Source organism: Beauveria bassiana, assembly GCF_000280675.1.
Source record: "Beauveria bassiana ARSEF 2860 unplaced genomic scaffold BBA_S00018, whole genome shotgun sequence".
In the NCBI taxonomy this organism is placed as follows: Eukaryota; Fungi; Ascomycota; class Sordariomycetes; order Hypocreales; family Cordycipitaceae; genus Beauveria; species Beauveria bassiana.
The window spans coordinates 324,292-341,938 of record NW_007930853.1 but is presented as its reverse complement, the minus strand read 5'-3'; the positions used below and the strand labels follow the sequence as shown (position 1 = coordinate 341,938).

General features: G+C 53.1%; 6 protein-coding genes across 6 annotated transcripts; 2 read left to right on the top strand and 4 right to left on the bottom strand.

Moving 5' to 3' along the window:
- Nucleotides 1–227: 227 nt before the first annotated feature.
- Nucleotides 228–1,829, top strand: BBA_06309 (putative glutamine synthetase; the record flags this gene model as incomplete). The annotated part of the gene is made up of 3 exons (XM_008601406.1): nt 228–663; nt 743–1,721; nt 1,796–1,829. The coding sequence occupies 3 exons, from the start codon at nt 228–230 to the stop codon at nt 1,827–1,829; spliced, it is 1,449 nt and encodes a 482-aa protein (XP_008599628.1).
- Nucleotides 1,830–2,350: 521 nt separating this feature from the next.
- BBA_06308 (peptidase C65 Otubain) lies at nt 2,351–4,008 on the bottom strand (the record flags this gene model as incomplete). Its single annotated transcript, XM_008601405.1, has 3 exons — nt 2,351–3,543; nt 3,612–3,675; nt 3,937–4,008. 3 exons carry the CDS (start codon nt 4,006–4,008, stop codon nt 2,351–2,353), a joined length of 1,329 nt encoding a protein of 442 aa, XP_008599627.1.
- A 4,609-nt stretch (nt 4,009–8,617) lies between these two features.
- BBA_06307 (PCI domain-containing protein) lies at nt 8,618–10,190 on the bottom strand (the record flags this gene model as incomplete). The annotated part of the gene is made up of 3 exons (XM_008601404.1): nt 8,618–9,814; nt 9,871–10,090; nt 10,147–10,190. 3 exons carry the CDS (start codon nt 10,188–10,190, stop codon nt 8,618–8,620), a joined length of 1,461 nt encoding a protein of 486 aa, XP_008599626.1.
- Nucleotides 10,191–10,683: 493 nt separating this feature from the next.
- BBA_06306 (ATP synthase F0) lies at nt 10,684–12,477 on the bottom strand (the record flags this gene model as incomplete). The annotated part of the gene is made up of 4 exons (XM_008601403.1): nt 10,684–11,172; nt 11,228–11,802; nt 11,925–12,038; nt 12,096–12,477. 4 exons carry the CDS (start codon nt 12,475–12,477, stop codon nt 10,684–10,686), a joined length of 1,560 nt encoding a protein of 519 aa, XP_008599625.1.
- Nucleotides 12,478–13,479: 1,002 nt separating this feature from the next.
- Nucleotides 13,480–15,079, bottom strand: BBA_06305 (Cytochrome P450 CYP570A1; the record flags this gene model as incomplete). The annotated part of the gene is made up of 3 exons (XM_008601402.1): nt 13,480–13,599; nt 13,655–14,820; nt 14,893–15,079. The coding sequence occupies 3 exons, from the start codon at nt 15,077–15,079 to the stop codon at nt 13,480–13,482; spliced, it is 1,473 nt and encodes a 490-aa protein (XP_008599624.1).
- A 1,304-nt stretch (nt 15,080–16,383) lies between these two features.
- BBA_06304 (lipocalin-like domain-containing protein) lies at nt 16,384–17,129 on the top strand (the record flags this gene model as incomplete). The annotated part of the gene is made up of 4 exons (XM_008601401.1): nt 16,384–16,605; nt 16,665–16,836; nt 16,897–16,991; nt 17,043–17,129. The coding sequence occupies 4 exons, from the start codon at nt 16,384–16,386 to the stop codon at nt 17,127–17,129; spliced, it is 576 nt and encodes a 191-aa protein (XP_008599623.1).
- Between the last annotated feature and the right edge of the window lie 518 nt (nt 17,130–17,647).

Below are 17,647 nucleotides of genomic sequence, written 5' to 3'. Positions count from 1 at the left end.
ACAGCTCTGCTATTTCTCAGCTTGTGCCCCCCATCCTTTGTCCTTCTTTGCTCCCTCTTTTCTCTGGGATCTTCAGACCTTTTTCTTTTCTTACTTACATAGGATTTTTCTTTTCTTTTCTTGTCAAATCTGTTTGTCGACGTCTTGTGCGTATCTACTCCTCCTCTCCCCCCCCCTTCCCCCTCCTCGCCTGCGCGACCGACGTGCCGCCCGTCCACCCATCAACCATGACGACACCGAACCGGAAAGCGCCGCCGACGGCCCAGGACCTGCCCAAGCTGCTCGAAAACGACAATCGCGTCAAGCTGGCTGGTCTCGACGTCGACGGCATCCTTCGCGGCAAGGTCGTTTCGAAGAAAAAGTTCCTCTCCGTCGCCGAGGCCGGCTTCGGATTCTGCTCCGTCATCTTTGGCTGGGACATGCACGACAAGACGTACATGCGCGAGCTCAAAATCTCAAATGCCGAGAACGGCTACCGCGACATCCTCGCCATCCCCGACCTCACCACCTTTCGCAGGATTCCCTGGGAAGACAACATTCCTTTTTTCCTCATCAGCTTCGTCGATCCTGAGACCAAGGTGCCCGTATGCGCCTGCCCCCGTGGCCTGCTGCAGTCGCAGCTCAATCATCTACGCAGCAAAGGCTACGGTGCAATGGCCGGTGGTATGTCTTTTCCGCGCTCTTTACTCCCGTCAGCTTCTCGAGACGGTGAAATCACTTGCTAATTAACCATCTGCCACAGCCGAGTACGAATTCTACACCTTCAAGACCCCCGACGACTCCAAATCCCCCGCAGCCTTCTTGCAACAAAACCCCCATAACCAATTGCCCTCTCTTACAGAGGGTATGTTTGGCTACTCTCTGAACCGACCCGTCCACAACAAAGACTACTACTACGAGGTCTTTGACAGCTGCGTCGACTTTGCCTGCAACATCGAGGGCTGGCACACCGAATCCGGCCCCGGCGTCTTCGAAGCCGCGCTCGAATTTGACGAGATTGCCGAAATGGCCGACCGCGCCAGCCTTTTCAAATACGTTGTTAAGAGCGTCGGCACTCAGCACGGCATCATCCCCTGCTTTATGGCCAAACCCAAGCAGGGCCTGCCCGGAAACAGTGGCCACGTGCACGTCTCCCTCGTCGACGCCGACGGCAACAACCTGCTCGCCCGTGCCACCCCCGACGACAACGCACCGTGGAAGGATGTTGCCCACCTCTCCGACCTCGGCCGTCACTTTCTCGCCGGCATCCTCACCGGGCTGCCCGACATAATGCCCCTCTTCGCGCCCACCATTAACTCGTACAAGCGCCTCGTCGAGAACTTTTGGGCCCCTGTCACCGTGTCCTGGGGCCTCGAGCACCGCGCCGCCTCGATCCGTCTCCTCTCCCCGCCTACCTCCAAGCCGGCCGCTACGCGCTTCGAGGTCCGCGTCCCCGGCGCCGATACCAACCCGCACTACGTCATGGCCGCTATCCTCGGCTGCGGATGGCGCGGAGTCGAGAAGAAGCTCGACATCCCCTGCCCTCCCCTCGCCATGGGCCAAGACGTTGGCGGCGACGCCGATATGGGCGAGCGCCTTGCAAGAACCCTGAAGGAGGCCACAGAGCGCTTCATGCGCAAGGGCAGCATCGCCCGCGAGGTCTTTGGCGACGATTTTGTCGACCACTTTGGTGGGACTCGCGAGAATGAAGTGCGGTTATTCGACGAAGCAGTCACGGACTGGTACGTCTTGCTTCTACCATCATCAGATGGCTTCAAAACACTAGAGTCACAGTTGCTAACAAAAAAAAAAATAGCAGGGAAATGAAGCGTTATATTGAAACAGTCTAGGAACGTGCATACGACATGAAAAGGGTGGCAACTTTTGATTTTAGCCGTATTTTCAATTCTTCTTCTTCCCCTTTTCTCCCGTCTCAATCTTTTCGGTTCATATTGACGCATCTTTCAAGAATGCAAGTACAGACCACATTATGAGAACGAACATGTTGTGTGTGCAACAGGACTTCTACTACCTTTGGGATCCATATTTCCATGTCTTTTGCATGCCATAATGCATCATGTATAACGCAACGTGAAGCTAAACTCACAATGGTGCTTGCTATATGACTCAAATTTCGAAATTGCTCATGAGTGTTAAAAAAATGTGTGAACGTGCTTATCATGCCGAATCGCTTCATAGACGCAACCACACCCAGCCACCCCATTGCGTGCGTATCACCTACGCCACATTCACAAAAGGGGAGAAAAAAGTTGATTGAAAAAAAAAACCTGTCTTGATTCAGGCTGTGGCAGATCCCCAAGGCCCGAAACGGCCGCTGCACATGCCAGGAATCCGATAATATTTTTCTTCCTCACGTTTCTTTGGCGCCTCCCTTCTTCCTACGAGCGCCATGACGGTCGTCAGAGCTGTCGTCGCCCGGCCGCCACTGCTCAGGGCGGAATTCCGGGTTGCCAAAGTGTGCCCTGTTCCAGACGCTATTCTTAAAGGTGGTGGTGGTGACGTTGAAGGGGAAAGGGCCGAGCAGCGCCCTCCTACTGTCCTCTTGGTGGTGGTGCATCTTGGTGAAGCGAATGTTGCACTCCGAGTCGGGCGGCGGAGGCTTGAAGGAGCTGGACAATGCAAGTGCATTCTCGGTGACGGATGGATGGGACCTTTGACACGGAATGGCGTCGGCGTCGGCATTCGGCGAGGCGTGTGTGAGGAGCGACGGCATCCACTGCCCATCTGGCGCAAAGGAGCCGCACGACGACGGCGTCTGCATGTCACCTGGAGAGGAGAGTGTCGTCATGCTTGATGTGGGGGCAGACGGCAGAGATGCCAAAAGGCCAAAATCGGCTGTCGAAAAGGCGCCGAGACTATTGTGTGTGCTGTTGATGGGGGTATGGGAGTAAAAATTGGTGGCGCGGTTTACTAGCATGGAGACGGGAACCGGCTCCGGAGCTGGCACGAGAGATGGCACTGTTGGCCGACGGTACAGAATATCGTAGTGATCTGGGCGGTAGAGCAAATGGATCATGGGCCCGAGAGTTGCAATGTCCTTGCCGTTGGCCTCCTCCGGGAAGCGATACGTATTGACCTCGGCGCCGGGGCTGCGGTCGAGGTAGGCTATCTCGAGGACAAAGTCGAGAGGCTTGAGGAGGCAATTATACAGGGCAATGATGCCGAGCTGTTCAATCTCCCTGTCAGGAAGTTCAATGGACTGAGTGCAGTAGGTGCCGATGCCTTGACCGTCGGGGACAAAGGGGTCGTACTGGTCCGAGTTGGCCTTGAGATGGGCGGCGGCAAGGACGCGCAGGTAGTAGATAAGGTAGGCACCGACGTTCGCATCTGTCCAGCGCTCATGGATGAGGGCACGAGCTTTTTGAGTATCAGTCACACAGCCGGCCAGCTCGCGGAGGAGCCCAATAGCCTCGTCGGCCCAGTCCTCGAAGAAATTGTAGCCGCCGAGAAAATGATTCATGCTCATGAGACGGGCGGCCTCGCCCTCGATCTGGTCGGCGTCTCCGCCCTCGACAAGCTTTTCAAAATATGAGAAGCCGATGGCTGCAGAGCGCTTGTGTCAGCAGAAAGGATGATCGAAATGGGTGTAGCAAGTATAAGTGAATGCTCACCTCTCCATCCGCAGTTGCCATCGCCCTTGATGGGGCGGTACGAGATGTATGTTTGAGGTAGAGCCTGAGTGAGTCGACGTTAGAAAGGAAGAGAGACAGAGAGACGGTGAGTAGAGGGCGCGGTTCTGGCTGGAGGGGTACATGCCATCGTCTTGTCGACGTATATTGGATCTGCCTTGGCGTACTCTTGTATAATGGCTGCAATCGGAGTTCTGTCACCAATGATAGGACCCTGTTTTGCGTTGCGATTCGGGCGGTTAGCAATTTCAGTAGACGTCTAGGGAGAGAGGAAAGTTTGCAATGGTAACATAGGTAGGAAGCTTACATCCTGAGTCGGTTGATAGGCTCTCGCGGCCTCTTGCTGAGCAGCCATGTCGTGCTCGTTAGGGCTAGCCATGGCGAGGGGGCGGCTGCCTGCAGCGCGATGGCTTTGAGGGTGCAAAGGCTGGATCTGGTGATGCTGAGGAGGTTGATGGAGCTGCGACCGTTGCTGCAGAGGAAGAGGCCCAAGATGGAGGTCGTGACTGTGATGGTTGTGATGGTTATGGTGATCGAAATGTGGGTGAGCTGCTGAAAACGCCGTGGCCCCAGCTTGGGGGTCAAAGTAGCGTTGGCTGTGGTCCTGCCTCTGATTCTGGTGGGCAGCCGCACCCCGCGCTGCAAGGCTCGATGCTGCACCGCCTGGTCCAACCGCTATCGGCTCTGATGCCACTTGCATACGGGGTTGGTCGTTGCTATGGTTGGAAGTAGAATACCCAGGTATGCTGGAATACTGCCCGATATAATCACCTGTCGCTGTGTTGACGAGGTAAATGTCGCTCAACGGGTCTTGCTGCGGCTGATGATGTCCCATTGTCTGCTCACAGCGGGCCGTTTTAGGCGTTGTAACGCTAGGTGCACTGTGTGCGGCGGGCAGTTGTTGGCGGCGCTGGTGATGATGCTTTGTTATCTTCGAAATCTCACTCGCTGACTTTACTTCTTAGGTAAATGCAGCGCCAACAGATAAAACTCGGAGCAGATATCCTTGACCGCAGTTGTGTTGTGGCTTGCCCAGAATTACTGCAAGCCCACGGTCCCTCCGCGTGCCTCCCCAAGGTCCTATCACTGCAGTCGAGCACGAGGCGCCAAGAAGATTGTCTTTGGGAAGACGCGTATCAAGCAGTAGAACGTCAGAATCGTTCAGTGATTGCTTTGTATGTCCTGCTTTTCCCCGTATGCTCTCGAGTTCCGACAAAGGTGCCGACAACACCAAGGCGGCCGTCAAGCGGGCGGGCCGGGCCAGACTTCTTTAGCGGACGATCACTGGCAAATCTGGCGTCGCTGGAAGTTCTGTTGACTAGTGGCCGTTGAGGTTGAGAATGTTCCAGCTGGGTGAGGCTTGCCTGCCTGCCCATGTGCTGATGCTATTATTGCGCGCTGGATTGCGATGGCAATGAGCGCCGCGCGAGCACGACTGCAAGCTTGTCGTTGTGGAAATGATATCAGACGAAGGCAGCGACCGCTTTCAGTCTCGATTCTGGGGGGCTCAGTAGACGCACTGTTGCACCCACTCTCTGTCCGATCGTAATACTGAGAGCTACTTCTGTAGATCAATTTCAGCTGCGACGCATGCACCAGGCTGACGATACCAACTCGCTGACCAGAAAACAGAAATAATAATTTGATAGGTAAAAGTTGGTCCTTCAAAAAGCGGATATGCGCAGGACAAGTATGCAAAGGTATAATTTTGTGCAAGGATTGAAACCGCAATGTGAAGCGAGCACATCCTGCAATATATAGTTGCGACCAGCCCAGCATCAGCAAGACACCGCCAGCTTTCTACACGCGCACAAACTCGATAGCTTCCACTTTCAACAAGCTTTGCGATGCCACTGGCCAGCGGCCGTCCAACCCCCAGTCCCGGCATTAGACATGCGTACTCATGTATGCACCAAGGCGAGCAGCCGAGCAGTCCTGCTTCTCTACCAGACACCAGGCCTGTCACCTGCACAAGCCTCACTTGCTGAAAGCCTCAACAAACCACATGTTCGCACCTTGCGCTTCGGCTACCTCTGTGGTTCCTGTTCTTCATTGTTTCTGTTTTTCCTTCTTTCGTCATCCCCAGGCAACAAGATCACCTTCAAATCTCTCACAAAACTTTTTTCAAGATGGTACTACGATCCCAATGGCCACGCCGAGGCCACAGCCTTGCGCCGCACCGCAGCACCGCAGCACAACGCGGCCAGCCGTACGGAACCCATCGTACCAACGACATGTCTAGATAGCTAAAAAAAAGCGGCGGGTCGTTCAATGCTGAGCGATGCACCGCAGTCACCTTGCATTCTTCCAAATGCCGCTCCTCCTGGAGTACGACCAGGAGGTGCAGCGCCCCCGCGATTGTGCCAGGCCAAAGCATGAATTGCTTCAATCAGGGCGGAGTTGCGACCCAGAGACGAGTGGCAATGAGCAAGAAAAAGAGAGATCAAACGAACATGTGTAGTTGGCTTGCAGCAGTGCGGCCGGGGGACGCCATGTGCTGATCACTGACATGGTCGCCCACCGCCTCGCAAGCTGGGTGGCCGACTTTTGCAAAGTTGTGTGGGAGCTTGGCCGACCTGGTTGCCCGCCTCTTACTCAGCCCTACTTGTATACGGATACACTCTATACACAACTCATGGCTGACTGTGTCACAGCCTTTGCTGCTCGCTGCCCACGCACCCCATTCAATGGCCGAAGCTGCGCAGTCTGCCGGCCTGGTGCATTCAGCGAGCAAGGTCCCCTGGCTACTCAAGATCCTGCTGGTCCAGCAGACGCGTACAAGGTTTCCGAGAATTTGGTTTGTGTGGTTTCCTTTGACCCGTCAACCGTCCGTCACGGCGCCACCCGCTTTCACGCAGGTCTGACCTCAGTTCCGGACTTGCATCGAGGCAACGTGCGTCACTGTATTTCTTAAGTGGTGGGGGTCACGGATTATTTGGTATCGACAGCCGGGCCGTTATTAAACCCCTCTACATTTAAGATGATGCCGCCGTCACCGTCTTTGTCAATCGCCTGCTCAAGCCTTTTGAATGTATGAATAAAGGAGGTCGCCTAATCGCGCCACACCGCCGCCGGAAGCAGCAGCGCCCGCAAACTCACTGATCCTAGTCAAAGCAGCGGTCGACGTGTGCGCCGTCTTTTGCTCACTCTGCTTGATAGGTGAGCCCGAGTGGTGCCAAGCAAGCATTCGTCACTGTGCCGCGAGTACGCTGCTAGGTGATATCAAAGCCGAGAAGCAGCCACGCTGTTGCACCACATCCCCAAACGGGCCCCGTCGTGATACGTGTTCTTTCAAACCCTGTGTGACTCGATCGACTCCAGCTCGAGCGACTGTCCTAGACGGGAAAACCGCACGAAATAAAGCCCCGGGATGGAGGCGAGCATAAGCGTCAGACAGTGTGCATCATTGACTAGGATGCGACAGGAAATCAAAGTCGAGTTAGACCACGACAACCACGACGGGCCATGAGATGAGATCCAATGCGACACTCAGCTTTCATCTATGTCGTGGCTGAATCATTCTCAAGTGCAATTATGCAGTGCTTACAAGTTACAAGTTACCACGGCCATCCTCGCCCCCACGGGCCGTACTTTGCAGAGACATGTTCGTATCCACAGCCCTGAAGAGAAATCAGGGCTGCGTCGCACCGCGCATTTTTTGTTTCTTGGCTTTTCTATTCTGCGCATTGCATCGCCGTCCAACTTGTGCCATCCTCTCCTCACTTCCTACGCCCCAGCTGCGCCCCTCCCCTCCGTCATCATCGCCCTACCTAACCGCAGGACTAGCCAAGCACAACTTCAGGCAGCCACCCGCGAGTGTTCCACGCAGAAAATAGTGAAATGGAGGAGAAAAGAGAAGAAAGAAGAACGGATCTTGCTGGGCAAAGCGGGGAGGGAGAAGGGGGAGGGGGGGAAGAGGATTGGCGGAACAGCGCCCGCCATCTTCCCCAGTCCATCGCAGCGATTCCGCCCTGACATGCACGACAGAGGTTGGCCAAGGCCATGTTTGCCACGCCTCGCGGCAGGTTTGAGTTTGAAAAGCTTGTTGCCACTCGTCATATAAGTCGCAAGGCAGATGAGACACGAATAATATGACTCGCATAAGGTGGGTTGATGGTCTTGGCCTCGATGTTTAACAAGGCTCGCAGCACCATGGGCACCAACTCGACGTTGGCATGCCGCCAAATCTCCGGTATCATCAGACCGTTCACCCCCCCCCCCCCCTCCATTAATATCAGATCTTCAATAATAGAAAAGGCCATTGGGCAACAAAGACCGCAATACTTTTCATCGTAAAAGCGTATTCCACACAAGTGCTGTGCTACGCACGCTGCAAGTCCCAGCGACCAGCAAACCGTCGGCGGCGGCAAGTCAGCCCCAACAAACAAGGCACCAATAAAGCATGACTGCCTAAATAAATGTTTCATCCGACGTAGCCGTACTGCATGTACCGGTTCGAGATGTCATATTTCTTCTTGGGTCCCCTTTTTTCTCTCCTAGCACATGGTGTGCTTGGGAGAAGCAATGTTTGTCTCTGCTGAGCTGGTTTACAGAGTTGGTCACCTGCCACTATCCGCCGCAGCATGATGCGCATCCCACGAGCCCCTCCCTTGATAGCTAATAGACAGCAAAGTATGGTGGTGCGAAGACGTAGCCGAGGCAAGCAGAAAAAAAAAAGGGTCATCTGTAATGTACGATGTAGAAGCGCAGTGAGACGATTTCGTGTGCCAAACATCATCAATCATTGTACCACTGTTTCTAGTCTAGACTGTGTACAACCACCTTTCGTCATACACCTGACTTGAGTTGTAGGGCCCGATTGTACACCTCTGAACGTAAGCCACCTGCATGACATACCAGAGCTGGCAGTTCATCGCGAAAAGGTCGGCGATATATCACATGATGAGTGCTTTCAGCCCCTATTATCTCCCATCGTCGCGGGAAGAACACCATCAAGAAAGAGCCACAAACAGTTACATTGACCAGACTCACATCCACGCTTGCGAGCTCGTCTTGCTCCTTCGGCTGTGGCTCCTGGTGCCCATCCTAATCGTCTCTCCGTCATACGCGGGCCCGTCTACCATGCCCCCCTGATCACTGCTCCGGAAGCCGTCTCCATCGTGGAACACGGCGCCAAAGAGATCAGAGATGGACTTGGCCAGCTGGCTCATGGCTCTGACGCGCTCCGCGTCAGCGACCGATTCCATCTCGAGGATGCCGTCGCGCTGGTCAATATGGCCGCTAATTTTGCCGTCGACAATGAGGAAGCCGAGAATATCCTGGACCTCGGGCTGTGAAATCTTGAGCTGCTTGGCGATCCACTCAAGCTTCATCCGCGTGTACGGGGCAATGAGCTTCAAAACGCCCTTGGTGCGCATATTGCGCGTGACCTCGTCAATATTCTCGGCAATGAATGGGTCAGCAAGAATATCCTGGTTCTTTTGCAGCACCTTTTCGTAGGCGTGCACGTCGTCCCGCTGATAAGAATCCACCAGCTCCGTCATGGCTGAGATGCGGGGATCCGACTTGTAGGGCTTGGTCTCTTGCGAGTCGAACGGGTTGATGTCCGACTTCATCAGCATCGTAGTGAGCAAGAGGTATTTGAGGACCTGTATGCGCTGAAGCGAGCCTGCTTCGTCGTAGTTGCGGAAGGATTCGAAAAAGTCACCCTGGGCCTCCTTCCAGTTCTCCTCGCTCATGTGCATTTTACCACCACATTCTCGGATAATGCCCATTATTCTCGGATGCGGCACGGCGGACTTGACCTTAAGAGCGCGCTGATATAGCGCCTTGAGCTGCTTGTTGTTTTTGGTCTCGGCGAGCATCTGAATTTCTAGGGCGTAAATTTCCAGCGAGTATGTTCCTTTGCTCGGATCATCTGTCCCATCCTCCCTTTGACAGGCTTTGTGCAAGTCTCGAAGCTTTTTGGAGACGGTTGCGTATTCTTTGCGATCGAGTAGTAACTTCACAAGCTTGATATTGGTTTTGAGCCACAGCCGTTCGTTGTTGGTGCTCTGGAAGCTCTGGAGTGTCAATGAGTAGAATTTCTCCATGCTCTGGACGGCATCGTTTCCATCGGCGCCCTTTTCAATATAGTCTAGCATATTGTTTATCGACTTTTCCGAATAATTTCGTGTTACAGCCGACTTGACGTAGGTGAGGAGCTCTTCGAAATGGTTCGCCGCCTATGGATGTTTGACGTCAGCCAGGTAGTCTCGTAAGTAACGTGTCGGAAGCATACCTCGGAGTATCTACCAAGTTTGAATTCCAGCTTGATTGCTTGCTTCAGGCCTTTGAATCCCCATTCACCTTTTTCAGGCTCCAGTTGGGGGATCGCAATGAACTCGTCCACAGCCTCTTCCGGGCTGCTGAGTTTAAGTTGCTTCGCATTATAGTATTTATTCTCGATATCGACATCGCCCGAGTCCTCATCCTCGTCTTCTTCGTACTCGAAATCGTACCTGCGTCGCTTCAGTCAACGTCGATGTGCAGGGACAGGGCGTTTGCAAAAGCTCACTGCTCCTCATCCGACTCCTGCATGAAGTCCTCATCGTCGGACATGTTGGAAAGAATTCACCAGGGAAAAAAGAAAGAGCGCAAGAAGCTTCCAACGCCAAAAAGACTGTGCGACGTAAAGGATGCCGACTACGAAATGGCGATGGTGGTGAAGGAGAGGAAGAGCTGTTGCGGAGCGACCTCTTCCCAGGTCAGTAGGTAGGTAGCAGGTAAGTGGCGGGGTTAGCCTTCTGTGTCACCCCCCACTATCGATCTAGGTTGCTCCGAGCCTTGACAGCCGATCTGTGCAAGGCAAGAAGTTATGCGCAGTGTCAAGATATCATTTAGAAGTATCAAACAGTCTATTGCGCATTTGGGCACGTATGTATAGAATAGGAAAAATAAAACACCAATTCAGACGTTGCACCGATTCCATTAGCATCCCTGCATGATATCACAACGCGCGCTCTCTGTAAGAAATTGAGACACAGCGAGCAATGAAAATAGGCTGTATATAGAAAAATATGTAGATTACGTCGTATGAGCGAATAAAGAAACTTTAACTTTGAGCAAATGAGAAAGGTAATTTGAACGCAAATACTCCCAAAGTGGATAGTGTTGCGAGCAAAGCAGTAAACATGAAAGGAAGTCCAATCCAGACACCGCCAAGATCCATGCCACGATTAAAAAGCCAAGCCAGGGTTGGGGCCGATATTAGTCCCATGATTGATTCAATCGTCGCGATGACGGTATTTAGAGCTCCTATTGTATGCGGTTCGACGATGATGGAGAGGATCGACCGAAACAAAGGCGAGAAGCCACTTGCAAAGCTGTAAATGACGAGGGCCAGCATGCAGAGCCAGCCCACCGGCGCAAAAGCAATGAGTGTCGTACCCAAAAACGCAAAGACGGCAGACACACGGGCGAGAAACAAGTCGCGCTGGAGTGGTGAACGCCCTCGCCGATCCAATGCCCATGCCGTCGCGGGCAACACCACCATGAGGACCCCGAGGGCAAAAAAGTTTTCAATGGAGAGAATGTACGTAGCCTAAGAGAAAGTCAGTCATCAATTCATCTGCGGTGATGTCATGGCAAGACTGTACCGTTGACCATGACCAGTGAAAGCGCTTGGTCATATACTGAAGCAAGTCGCCGTCAAGTGCGAGTTTCATAGGAAACGCCAAAGCATTGCACACCATAAGTAACATGACGCCTTGCGAAGTCAGGAGAAAGCGCCAAATGTGAGAAAAGTCGCTGCGCGCAGAAGCGAGCGCGCGTTGAATTGCAGACTTGGCAGACACCTTGGCCATTGACTGCGGCCCGGGTTCCGCCCAAGCACCGTGGGACGCTCTCCTTTGATCTGCCGCTCTTCTCAAGTCAAGAGTTTCGGGAAGCAGGAGCGTGCAAGCTGTTCCAACTACCAGCAGGCCGATGCCGATCCACAGAGCTATCCACGGATTCACGCCAAGGAGGAATGCCGCCAACGGCGTGGCCGCGACGCCGACGATGCGAAGGACGGCGTTGACCTGGTAAAACACCATGGTCCGCTCAGCCGCGGGTGTCACGTCGCTGAAGAGCGTGTAGCACATGGCACCTGCCAAAGTCCCGCCTCCACCGATGAGATAGGCCAAGTTTCCCCAGAGAATAGCCCATATGTTGAGATTGTTGGGTAGGGAGACTACATTGCGTCAGATTGGGCAAAAAGAAGAGAGAGAGAGAGAGAGACAAGAACAGAAAGCTCCAAAGCTCCAAGACACATGATTTGGTATTTTGATGAGTAGGGGGAAAAAGCAAACTTACGAACAACCACAGTCCAAAGTATCTTCAGAACGCAACCAAAGAGTGAGAGGAAAATGACGATTCGACGACCGTATTTGTCTGCAATGATTCCGTATGGAATTTGCACTAGTATTGCTGTCCGCCTGGTTAGTATCCGCAAGAAGAGGCAAGAGAATACAAGCTGGTACGTACGGACTATCATTTCTGCTGAAAGATCGACAGCAGAGACCATGGACAGGGTCTTTTGCACGTCGTTGCCCTTGCAGCGGCTATCTGGACGCGAGAGCATGTTGAGCTGGTGATCCGCATGTACACCTCTGCAAATGACATCCTCCATAATCTGTTGCAGCGCAGGAGCAAAGAGCTTCTGGCTGACGCCGACCAGCGTCAAACACAAGCCGCCGATGATGCTCACGAGCAGACGCAAAGACCGATCGGGAATCAGCTCAGCGGGCAAATCCGTCGGCAGAAGCGGCGTGTCCTCGGCGGTTTGGTGCTCATCGAGGTTGCGAGGTCTGGTGTCGTGTGGCACGCGGCCATCGCCGGCCTCTGGGTCGGCACTGCTTCCGGACATGGCGGGCTGTCGTTGTACAGCCAAAAGTGCTTTGAATTACTGAATTGACTGGTCCATGAAAAGATGGCTCAGTGCTCGGGTATAGTCTCTCTAATTTTCCGACAGAAGGGAGAAGCAAGAAGTGGTTACAATGGAAACTGCGCGATTCGCAGTGATGAAGAGAAATTACGAAACTGGCCGAAACCAAATGCCCGGCAGCTGGCTCGCGACACGAATGCTTCAGCACGTCAGCTTGATAGCTATAGCTGCCCAAAGCGGAAAGGTTGACGCGGCCTATAACGAATCCAGCGGGTACCTTACCCCCAGTCCCGTTGACGGAATGCGAGGCTCCTAAGCTGTGCTGAGAGTAAAAAATGTGGCTATTATGTGTTGATGAGATGAGTTTCTAGTAGTCTGGAATTCGACGTCGGAGAAAATTGAGCCGTGTTGTTGTGTAATAAAGTACAACATTCCTCAAAATAACCAATAAATGGCACAAAGCTCCGCAAGATTCGACACACTCTTTGGAGAGTAGAGCTTAGCGTGACCAAAACCTAGCGAAGCCTCGTTCCGCAGGGCTGACCCGCCATGCAGCCCTATTGGAGAACTGTAAGGTGCTACTTTCGATGACGCATGTTTAGTAATTTATTTGGTCAATGAAGATGCTGAATTCTCACTGTTAGAGCCAAGCCTCCCTTTCAAGAATGATGGAGCGGCAGATGGGGCTTATCTTTCATCCAAACCCTCTTTGGTGGCTTAGACAGCCCAGCGCATATATGTACCAACCACTAACCAGTCGAATAAACAATGTACCGCTCGAGGTTTGCATCTAAGCTGCCCCTGCGTATAAAGTACTTCGTCGGCTGTTATAAAGACAAGTCCACTCTGACCCATCACTCAGATAAGCTGACTGAGTTGGTCTTGACTAGCACGTCAACACGTCTAGTGGAAAAGAGGAATGTGGGCGGCAGTCGATTTTGAACACGCAAGCACGCGCACGATGCGTCGCTTCAATATATTCGCCTACGCGGCGCTTCGCCGAGTCAATGCAATGTTCAAATTGCTCTGCGAAAACATGCCCGCATTGAAAGACTTCCACGGATTGGCAGGATCCACTAGAGTGAATTCAAAGTGCCGAAAAAGCTACAATACCGTCAGGAATTCTCCCGAGGATGCTTCCATGTGTCCTGCTACTTACCTCGACAAAGACCAGGTTCAGCTCAAGCTGGGCAATATTCTTACCTAGGCACTCCCACCGACTGCCCGCCGCAAACGCCATCATGACTGTCTGCTCCATAAGCTTGGTCTTTCCAGCTCCCAGCCAACGCTCTGGACGGAAGAGGTCGGCGTCTGCACCGAAGATGTCGGCGTTGCGCATAATCGTCCACGGCGACCACGCCACGTTTGTGCCCGCGGGAACGGAAACGCCGCAGAGAATCTCGTCCGTGTCGCAGACTTTGGGGTACAGCGCCGCCGCGGGCGGAAAGACGCGGAGGCCCTCGAGAATGACGGCCTGGAGATAGGCGAGTGACTGGGCCTCTGCATTTGTGACGGGGGTGGATATGCGGCCTTCTCTTTCGGCTGTGTCGATTTCGTGTTGCAGGCGGGCGTAGGCGTGGGGCGAGGTGATGGTGTGTAGAATGGTGGCTTGAATGGCTGTGGCGGTCGTTTCGGAGCCTGCAATTATTTGAATGAGGGCTTCCGTTTCGGCATCTTTTTGGGAGAAGCCGTGCTTGACAAAGGAACCCAGCATGTCGCGCTTCAGCTGCGCATTGGCACCATAGCGCTCCGCGACGACCCTCTCAGCTGTTTTGATCACGTCTCCGATGCCAGCCATATCTTTGACGCTGGGCGCAATCCATTGGAGATATGGGGACTGCATCAGGCTGATGACGCCGGGGATAAGCGCCGTCGCGACTAGTATGTAGACTGTATTGCCAGTCGTCTCGATATAACGAAACTTGTCCTCGTCGCTCTCCATAAACCCGAAAGGGTCATCAAAGGCAAGTGAAGAGATCGTGTCGAGAGCGAAATACTGAATCTTTTGCGCCATATCAATAGTGCGTGCGCCGCCGCCCTCAGCGACATGCTTATCGAGGAGACGAACTAGGCTCTGAACCTGGTCCTGCACAAGCTCGTGCAAGTTGTCAACCTCTTTACCGCTGTATCCTGGGATCAGTTTGCTGCGAATAGCGTTGTGAAGGGCGTCGTCGCGCGTGGAAAACGAGCTGTCGCGGTAAGGGTCGATGCGCATGCCGCGGTACCACCAGGCTCTCGTCCAGGGGGAACGGGCGCCCCAGATTCTGCGAATCTCGGAGGGGTCGCCGCAAACGACCCAGTTGGGTCCAATGCGGGCGACAGGACCTGATTGTGCGAATAGATATCAATCAGCAAGTTTTGTTACGCGGCAGTTCGGAAAGGCTGCGTCGAACGAACCGTGCTGTGACACAAGCTCATGGAGGATAATGTGTATGCGACCAGTCAATTGGGCGTAGACAAGCCAGAAGCTGGTCCAGGAGGCGAGCGCGGGACCAGAAATGTGCCGAAGGCGTTGAAAGGTGTAGACCTGGTAGGTGATGTAGGCGAGAGCGAGAGTGGCCAAGGAGGCCACGAGCAAGGCCATCTGGAGGAGTATGTATTGTATGTATTTGACCGCGATGATTCGGAGATTCTTTGACTGGTTGAGCTTGAGATGGCACCGACTCAATGGGTAGAGATATGTTGGTCAAGGTAATAAGGACTCATCCGGAGTGATATGGAGAGCCGCCCAGGGGCGGACCATTGATGGCCGAGTGGCTGAAGAGGCTGACCGAGGGGACTGGTCATATTTCAGTGTGGGGAGCAGAGCGGGCCGAGTGGATGATGCTTCTTTTCATCTTATTCTGTGAACTCGATGCATCGAGCGATGAAATCAATTGCTGGGTCCATGATATTCAATTTTGAGGACCTCGGGAGTCGGTGTCCATCTCGATCAAACCACAAGGTTGGATAAAGTTTAACCAACAACACTTACCCCAGGGTCCCGTACCTGTCGTTTTTAGCGGCTTATAAATGCTGGAAGGTTATTGGTCACCAGGCTGTGGGAGCAGGTTTGAAAATGTCTTGGTGAGTTCATGGCGAAAAGAAGAAGAAGAAGAAGAAGAAGAAGAAGAAGAAGAAGAAGAAGAAGAAGAGAGAGAAATAGAAGCAGAAGAAGCAGGGGAAAATATCCTCGACCTTATGAACAGTGTAGATTTTCTTTCGTACATTGCGTACATTCAATTGGGTGCCTCGCGCACAGCTATGTGTGTGTAAAATTAGTGGGGAGCTTGGCGCGGGAGCTTGACACTGGCGGGAGGCTAATTCGAAAAGCTTCCTCAATTCAGAACGTGGTCTGTCCTAAAAACTCATTATCCAATAGCAAAGCCTCGAAGAAAGACGGGCACACAGAATTCAGAGAAATAAGTTTCGAGAATATCTCAGGTGTATCTGCACGTCTCTGTGAGCTAACCGGTTCCCTCCGTGCCCCCGTGACCCTCCCCCAGTTTTTCGTTTGGAATCTTTCCGTGTGCCAAGCAACGCCCATGTCATCGATGCGCAATGCCCAATTCGCCTTGTCAACAAGATAGTAAATATATTCTCAGATCTTTCTAGAATTGTTCCCCGAGGAAGCTTTTGCGTGTGATTTAAAGTTGCGCCCGAGAAATGTCCCGGCTCCCCTCGATTCGCACGCTTTATTAGCAGTTAACAATCGCCCTCGTTAGCGTAGATCGGAGCTGCTCGAGATCTTGGCATCTTGCTCGGCCGGGACATAAATACAATGTCGTAGCTCTCTCTGGCTGCATCTGTACCACAGCTTCACCTCAGCATTAACAAACAGTCGTTTGGTCTGACCTTAGCAATCCTCTCCAGCTTCGCATCAATTCATCAAAACTTCTCTTCTTAACCATGAAATTCTCGCAATTGGTTCTCGGCTTTGGTGTCACCGCCGCCACCCAGCAGGCCCATGCCGACGTCGCCCCAGCGCTCTGGGACGGCAAATGCTTCTACCCTCAAGCCGACGCCTGCTTCAAGCTCGAAACGTACCTCGGGCGATGGTATCAGCTCGCAGGCACCCTGGCACCTTTTACCGCGGGCTGCAAGTGCATCTCGGCGCGCTATGACATTAACGTGAGTGCCAATCTGTGCGCCGGCGTTTACCTGGCCATCACATTCTAACTCGGAAACAGGACGACGGGAGTCTATACGTCAACAATACCTGCCAGAGAGGCGACAAGCAGACATTTATCGAAGGAAACGCGGTTCCCGCGGATGCTGCCTATGGCAAAGTCGGTGTGCTCCGCGTCAAATTCCCTGTGCAGCCCTCGCTGCCCTGCGACGGCCCGAACTATGTGGTGCAAAGTATGTAAATAGCTGCCGGCCTGTCGAAATACGCGCTAACAATGTTTTCTTTCTTGGAAGAATACACGGGCGAAATTGCCATTGTGCAGTCGGCAAACTTTTCTAACCTCTTCATTCTCAGTCGGAAGCAGCAGTTGGAAGAGAAAAAGCTCGATGTAGGTCTTTTCTCCAATTGCGAATCGACCAGTATTTCTGACAGCTTCTAGGCTTGGATCGACCGCGCCGTCGAGCTTGGCACACCCCGCGAGCGCATTGTCAAGACCGATCAGAGCGACTGCAAAAACGATTTTTAAAGCTGCCGGCCGTGCGGCTATACAAATCGAACAGCTCAAGGTGGAAGAGCCCATGGCCCATGTGAGATGATCATTCCTCATGGGAGTGTTTATTATCATACATTTTGATTCCAAAGTGTCTCCAATCTATACTGCATTTGCGCCCGATGCGGCGGGGCGATCCAACTGTCTAGCGTCGTGATGGCTGATCGTCAAAATGCCACGTGCTCTTGGCGGGTATATTTACCAGATTGCATGCAGTAAACATGCATCTAAGTTGATAAATAGAAGTGAAGCTGGTAATTTGAAATAGGGACAATATATCATATAACGATTGCCTGTGTTTCAGGTGCCAAGCAGCATGCGCAGTGCCAGGTGCCTCTAGACTGGGCCCACCATTTCTGGTTCCATCCAGAGTGGCTGCTGCTTCTGATTTAGCGTCAGCATCGCCGTGCAACGAAACATCAGGCAGGGGAGAGCAATGACGTGCTACATTTGGCCAGCAGAGGCACGGCCTTGCGACAGTCTGCTCAGATTTA